The 7,103-nt window shown below is 46.4% G+C and overlaps 1 protein-coding gene across 1 annotated transcript; it reads left to right on the top strand.

The window, feature by feature from the left end:
• On the top strand, window positions 1-4,714 carry LOC106812804 (insulin-like growth factor 1 receptor). The gene is made up of 6 exons (XM_014816778.1): window positions 1-62; window positions 348-477; window positions 720-877; window positions 1,863-1,955; window positions 3,103-3,214; window positions 3,817-4,714. Exons 1-6 carry the CDS (start codon window positions 1-3, stop codon window positions 4,141-4,143), a joined length of 882 nt encoding a protein of 293 aa, XP_014672264.1. The 3' UTR covers window positions 4,144-4,714.
• Window positions 4,715-7,103: the final 2,389 nt, after the last annotated feature.

The raw sequence follows: 7,103 nt of genomic DNA, 5'->3' as shown, positions 1-7,103 counted from the left end.
ATGTCACCGGGTCAGCAGCTCATAGCGTCAGTTGTGTTAAAGTTTCGAAGTCAGAGCTCAGGGTCAGTTGGGTTAATTCAGAGTCAGGAGCTCAGCGGTCAGATGTGTGTTTAAAAGTCCGAGTCAGAGCTCACGGAGTCAGTTTGGTGTTAAAATCAGCAGTGCAGACGGTCAAGAGGTAGTATGTGCTTAAAGTACATGAGGTCAGTTGTGTTTTATAAGTCAGCCGAGTCAGAGCATCAGAGCGTCAGTTGTGTTCAAGTCCGAGTCAGGCTTCAGAGGTCAGTTGTGTTTAATTCAGCAGGTCCAGGCCATCATAGGTAATCAGTTTGCTTGTTTAAAGTCAGAGTCAGAGCTCAGAGCGTTCAGTTAGCTGGCTTAAAGTCCGATGTCAGAGCTCAGAGGTCAGTTCTCGTGTTAAAGTCAGAGGTCAAGAGCTCAGAGCTGTCCAGTTTTTGTCAATTGTTCAAGTCAGAGGTCAGTTGTGTTAAAGTCAGCGCGTCAGAGCTCATAAGATTCGCCAGTTGTGTTAAAGATCAGATGGTCAGTTGTGTTTAAAAGTCACGGTCCAGAGGCTCATAGGTCAGTTGTGTTAAAGTTCCGAGTACAGAGCTCAGCCGGTCAGTTTGACTGGTAAAGTCGAGTCAGAAGTCTCAGCGGTCGTATGTGTTAAAGTCCGAGTTCAAGAGCTCAGAGATGTCAGTTGAGTATAAAATCAGCGGTCAGAGGTCAGCAGGTTCCAGCTTGACACTGTTAAAGTCAGAGGTCAGTGTGTTAAAGTCAGCGGATCAGAGCTAGAGGTCAGTTTTGTGTTAAAGTTCGACGTCAGAGTCAGAGGTCAGTTTGTGGTTAAGTCAGCGGCGTCAGAGTTTCAGAGGTTAGTTGTGTTAAAGTCCGCGCGTCAGAAGCTCAGAGGTATAGTTGTGTTGTACAGTCGCGAGCGTGGAGAGGAGGAAGATATACCGCTGCCCGACCTCTACTACGCCCAACCCAATTGAACGTCGGGACAGGTTAGGCAATGTCCTCCAGCCACCTAGCATTGCACATGGTACACGATATCGTTGGTCGTCAGCGGGACAGGCGCGCGCCATTTCGGCGTATCCGAACAATCCAGCCTTCTTAAGAGCGTGCGCGAGATCAGTGTTCGCGGCTTTCGACCCTGAATAAGAACCCCCTGCGCGTGCTTCCGCATGTTGCTGTACACGAAAGCTCTTCAGGTCGCCCACACTCGAGGAACTAGTAAGACGCTATTGGACGGAGTTCGCGGTCGCGTACGATTGCCGACGAAGCCGTTGCACTCGTTCTGGAGATAGCGACAGTCCGCCGATGTTCGTCGCCTGCCGGCTCGTGCGTTAGGCGGCGATGTACTGGCTGGCTAGTTCCGGCGCAGAATTCCTCACCATGCACGACACGCACCGGAGTCGGTGTCGATGTGGCTGTCCAGCTCCGCCATGAATAGAGCGTACCGAAGCGACCTGAGGCGCGGGGCAAATAATCGTATGTTAAATACTGAATGTGTGTGTGATGTGTGTGTGTTGTGTGTGTGTGTGTGTGTATATCCTTTGTGCTGTGTGTGAATGATGTGTGTGGTGTGGGTGGTGGGGGTATGGTGTGTGGGTGGGTCGCGCGGTAATGTGTGTGTGTCGGTGTGTGTGTGTTGTTAGTAAGAGTGTGTCAGTAAATTAAATCATTCATGTTGCACTGAATTTTAATCAATTTACCCTTGGTTCCTAATCCTTCTGATATAGTACCACTGCGCGTAATCATTAACAGAATACTGTTAGAGGTTATGAGAATTACATACACACATCAATTCCTTCTCGTACCTTGTGTACAGATTACGATGAATTTAATGCGTGCAGGTCTCTGTTGACGGACGTTGAGCGACGCGCTTTTCTCTTGACCATCTCGCTCGGTTCGCCGAGCTGTGGAAGTGAAGAGACGTGGAAGCACTGGTCAGCGAGATACTGTTCCTCAGTCTGGCACGTGTGCGAGACTGCTTCGAATCTGTTCCGAATTCAGGGGGATCTGGAGGTTGTCAGCTGCGAAAAACAACGGCGGCTTCGTCTGTTCATGATAAACAACTGCGGACCTAAGCAATCGCGCTACATTGTCAGCGTTTTTAACGCGGCTGTTTGCTGCTCTGCTCGCTGCTGCTGCTTGTTGCTGCTGTTTGTGTTGATTGCTTGCTGCCTGCTCTCGCTGTTATTTGCTGCTTGTTGTATGCTGCTGCTGCTGCCCTGACTGCTGGCTGCTGCTACTCTAATTGCTGACTGCTTGCTGTGGATGTTGTTCCTGCTGCTATTTGCTGCCTATTGGCACTACCCGCATGACTGCTAGATACTACATTTGCTGACTACAGTACTATGCTGCCTACTGCTTCTGCTGCGGCTTACTCCTACTACTACTACTTATACCGCCTGCTTACTACTACTACTACTGCTGCTACTACTATTTGCTGCCTGCCTGCTATCTGACACTAACTTACTGTTGCTGCTTTGCTGCTGCTGCCCTGCCTACTATACTATTACTACTACTACTACCCTCACTAACTACTACTACTACTACTAGGTACTACTACTGCTGACTACTACTACACTCACTTCTGGCTATTGCTGCTAGAATAACACTAGGATTACATGATATGCTGAGATATAGGAGTTGACCTCTGAGCTCTGACTCGGACTTTAACACAACTGACCTCTGAGCTCTGACTCTGATTTTAACACAACTGGCCTCTGACTTTAACACAATTGACCTCTGAGCTCTGACTCGGACTTTGACTTTAACACAACTGACAACTGACCTGATATACGTCTGAGCGCGATGAGCGCGCCCCCTGGATGCTGCGTCGCAAAACCCGTATTTTAAGAACCCGTATTGGTGTTAGGTTCGACTCCTGCGTCCGTATTCGTACACGTCTTGCGTTATACAGTTATTTATACAGGATTTAATGCACGTGAAATGTTAATTATGTATTACATGCCTCTATATATAAAAATGCAAGTCTCGATTTTCTTTAGAAATCTTCCTACTAGGAAGTGAATTGTGATGATGATATTTCTAATACCCTACTAACGTTGTCGTATCTGTGGAAATTAGGTTCGTCCATAAGGATCTGGCAGCCAGGAACTGTCTGGTTGGCATGGATATGCAAGTGAAGGTATCAGATCTTGGGCTATCTAAGGAGCTCTACCCAGGAGACTACGTGAAGGTAAGTGTAATGCAGCCATAGATAATTCAAGAACGAATCCTTGTTAATTAGTAGCCTATGGTTTTAATATTTTATTGAAATTCGTACAACGAAACTATAATTGATTCTCCGAGCTTCCTTAGATATAGAATTTGAATCGCTCATAACAATAATTGATAAAGTTAGAGATTTATACTTATCATTTGTTCATATAACACAATCCAAATAAGTCTTCATGCTATCGTCAGTGATTTTCATATAGTCTGTAAACGCCATACTCTAGATAAGTTGCTCAAAAGTAAGTATCCTGTAAACCAGTCTGCTTTAGCGATCCTTGATCTGTTTTTACAATGTATCTGTGTGTGTGCGTGTGTGTGCGTGTGCGTGTGTCGTGTGCGTGTGCGTGTGCGTGTGCGTGTGCGTGTGCGTGTGTGTGTGTGTGTGTGTGTGTGTGTGTGTGTGTGTGTGTGTGTGTGTGAGTGTGCATGTGCGTGCGTGCGGGTGTTTGTGTGTGTGTGTGTGCGTGCGTGCGTATATGTGCTCTGTGCGTAGGCCCAAGCTACGCGGACTCACACGATTCGGAGATCACAACGACATAACGATCGCCTCTTGTCTTGTTGCAGATGTTGCGGCGATCGCTCCCGATCCGCTGGATGGCGCCAGAGTCGATCAAGGCCAACATCTTTACGCGCTACAGCGACATCTGGGCGTTCGGCGTGTTGCTATGGGAGATGTTCAGTTACGGCAACAAACCGTACAGCTACCGCGGCGACAACGAGGTCGTGGTGTACCTGACCCGCGGAGGACTGCTGATGAAGCCGGATAAATGTCCCGTGGAGGCGTACAACTTAATGCTCGGATGTTGGAAGGAGATACCGAGGGACCGCACCAAGTTCGAGGTGCTGCAAGCGAAGCTGAAGGATCTGAGCATCATGGAGACGTCGCTATAGCAACGGCAGGCGTTGCCAGGCATGCTACAGCACAGCACTAGATGGCGTGACTAATCGCCCCGCCCCATGAACGACGGTAGGGCCCTTGCTATGGGCCTTGCTAGTGCATACATCGCGGATGCAGAAATGAATGAGAGACACGTGTTTTCTACTTCGTTGTGCCAACATACAGAATGACGGAAACAGACTGGGGAGGGGGGGTGGACGTTGCAACTTCCAGTCTGTCGGAAGGACATCCGGTGAGCGCCATGTGGGAAGTGGCGCCATCTCGAGGCAGCAATGGGAATAAAGATATGTTTTTCCACACGCGCCTACTCGGCATAGAACATACAACGTAATAGCTTTTTATAAAGAAAAGTCATGCTGACAGAACTTTTAGCATCCGTCATGGTGAATGTTCATAGATATCAAGAACAAAAATTCATACTTGATACGAAAGTGGATCATTTCTTTATTATGCTGATTGTAGACGCTTATACATAATTGCAGCTTGTATAATAATAATAATTATAATAATAATGATAACAATAAAAAATGCGGCGGAGAGATAAAGGCGCTTGCGAGATTCTTACGAAATGCGTACAGAGTGGTGTCACTGGCTTTCTGAATCGTATCATCATTTCCAGCTCCCAACCCGCGAACCTATTGCTGAACCTATAAAATGTGGGTATACATACAAACGCGCGCACGTACGACACGAAACAATAGCTATAATGTCATAGCTCTAGTTTCTCTGACCCCCGCTGTAATGCAGTGAAGGGCAGCGAAGGTCATAGTAACTAGAACTAACTAATACTAGCTGCCCTCTGGACTGCTGGGAATACATTCACATAAATCAATGCACGACAATATACGATTGCATGAACACCGATCGCTCACATAATTATAATATTTGGCCATAAATGCACATAATGTATGTACATATTGAATACATGCAGAGGTGGCGACGCCTTGTGAGCAATATACGACCGATAATAATGCTGGTCGCGAACAACTAGTAAACAAGAACCAACACGGTAACGGTGGACTCAAGACCAGTAGTAAATAATATCCCTATTATTGACTCTTGAGAAGCAGATAGGATCATGCGGCGCATTTCTGAGAGACAGGAAGAGTGGTCCCTCGCTCACCTCTGCCCCAGCAGCATCACTACGACTACCACGTCTGCCAACGCGAATGGTAGGCGAATATAGAAGAAGACTCGACGTGAACGTTACATGCTTTCCCGCCTTAAAGACAACATTCAACTGCCAAACGACCATCGACATCATCGCATTTCACTTCATTATTGTGTTTTGGTATAAGCCAACCGGGAGTTGCAAGCGATAATTCCTGTTGCTACACAATGAAGATACGAAAACTATTTGCTCTGACGCGACACGCACTCCTCGGGGTGTTTCCAATGTTAAAATGATAAAATTAGTAAAAATCAGCACGAATTGTATTTACTACCGAGGTCTTCGTGTTTGCTGCACTCGCTATCGCATGATAATTCCACGTAAATGCCGCTTACATGCCCGCCTGCGATCTAAATTGACATAGTGTTCGGTGTTTTTTTGTGAGTTTGTGCACAGCGACGTGCATGCGGTGGGATTGTGTGTTGCAGAGGATAATTCGAACGGCTTTCACGTGGAATTAATATGCGATAGCGAGTGCACAAACATGAAGACTTTTGGTAGTAAATAACATTTATTTATTTACCATAGTTTTATTATTGAAACGTTCTGCGCTCGAGTCGCATATCAAGCATACAAACAAAAGCCTGGTGTGCTGCGCATGCGTAGATTTCCGTACGGTCCATGCCGTCATTCACTTGCTATAAGCACTCGTCATCATAAGTTAAATTTTAGTGAGATAACGTTACGTTATAAGATGCATTTATAGTGGTGTCACATTACGACCAATATAGATTAGCTCATTATCAGCTTTCATCGTAATTATCCCAACCTAATTAGCCTTCGCTACCGCTACATGTAGGGACTACACGGGTGGAGCCACAACTTCATCGGACATTAATGTAGACCAATAATTATAAATTGTGCCATAGAAATGTTCTGTAATCTGGCAACACTATTGTAGGATCCCAGAATAGCACCAGATTATACAAATTTCTATAGCACAATTTATTGGTGTACTAATAATGCACCACAGCGTTCGCTTTTACTCATTCGCAATCTTCCAGGTGTCGTGTGCGGTGAACACACAAGCAATAAAACCGGCCCGTTGGTATTCCAACTGTGCGTTAACCCTAACGCACACCACTGACTACAATACAAGAACCAAACACGGGTGTAACATTCTAAACATGAGCACGATGCTGCAGAAATAAATAGCAATGTCGTCTAACAATAGATTCGAGAGGAAACGACGACGATCTCCGGTGGTGGGCGAATCCTGGCTACACATCACACCTACAGCTATTTCCACTGTCCGATAACGCACGACAAACCTAGCAATTTTACCTAGACCCAACCGGATGACGACTGGGTAGTTTTTTTTAACCGGTCCGCTCAATTGATCAGAGCCGGTACCGACACAGATAACAATGGTCTGCGTTGTACAAGGAAGGTGTGCATATCGTATGCTCGTATTTGGTCGAACCGCGCGTACCTCGCACATAAACGCGACGATGCGGGGAATCTAAGCTTTAAAAGGGATACGGAATTTGCCGTGTTGACACTGCGTGAGAGAGCAGCAAGAATCTACTACACTGTATATAAAATCGAATATAACGCGACGATGCTCCACGGCTATGTAACGCACAACGCAACGCACAATGCAGGGAAGAGTGAGAGAGAGAGAGGGAAAGAGAGAGAGAGAGAGAGAGAGAGAGAGAGAGAGAGAGAGAGAGTTTCAGCTGAGAGAGTAATAGCCTGTAATCCGTTTGGATGGTTCAGAGAAGACGGTCCGTGTCCCATGGCAGACATCTTCTAATGGCAACCGTCTTGTCTAACTGTGCG

The sequence above is a fragment of the Priapulus caudatus genome, unplaced genomic scaffold (genome assembly GCF_000485595.1).
Source record: "Priapulus caudatus unplaced genomic scaffold, Priapulus_caudatus-5.0.1 Scaffold689, whole genome shotgun sequence".
NCBI lineage: Eukaryota > Metazoa > Priapulida > Priapulimorpha > Priapulimorphida > Priapulidae > Priapulus > Priapulus caudatus.
Note: the sequence above shows the minus strand (reverse complement) of the source record. Positions and strands in the feature narration are given on the sequence as shown.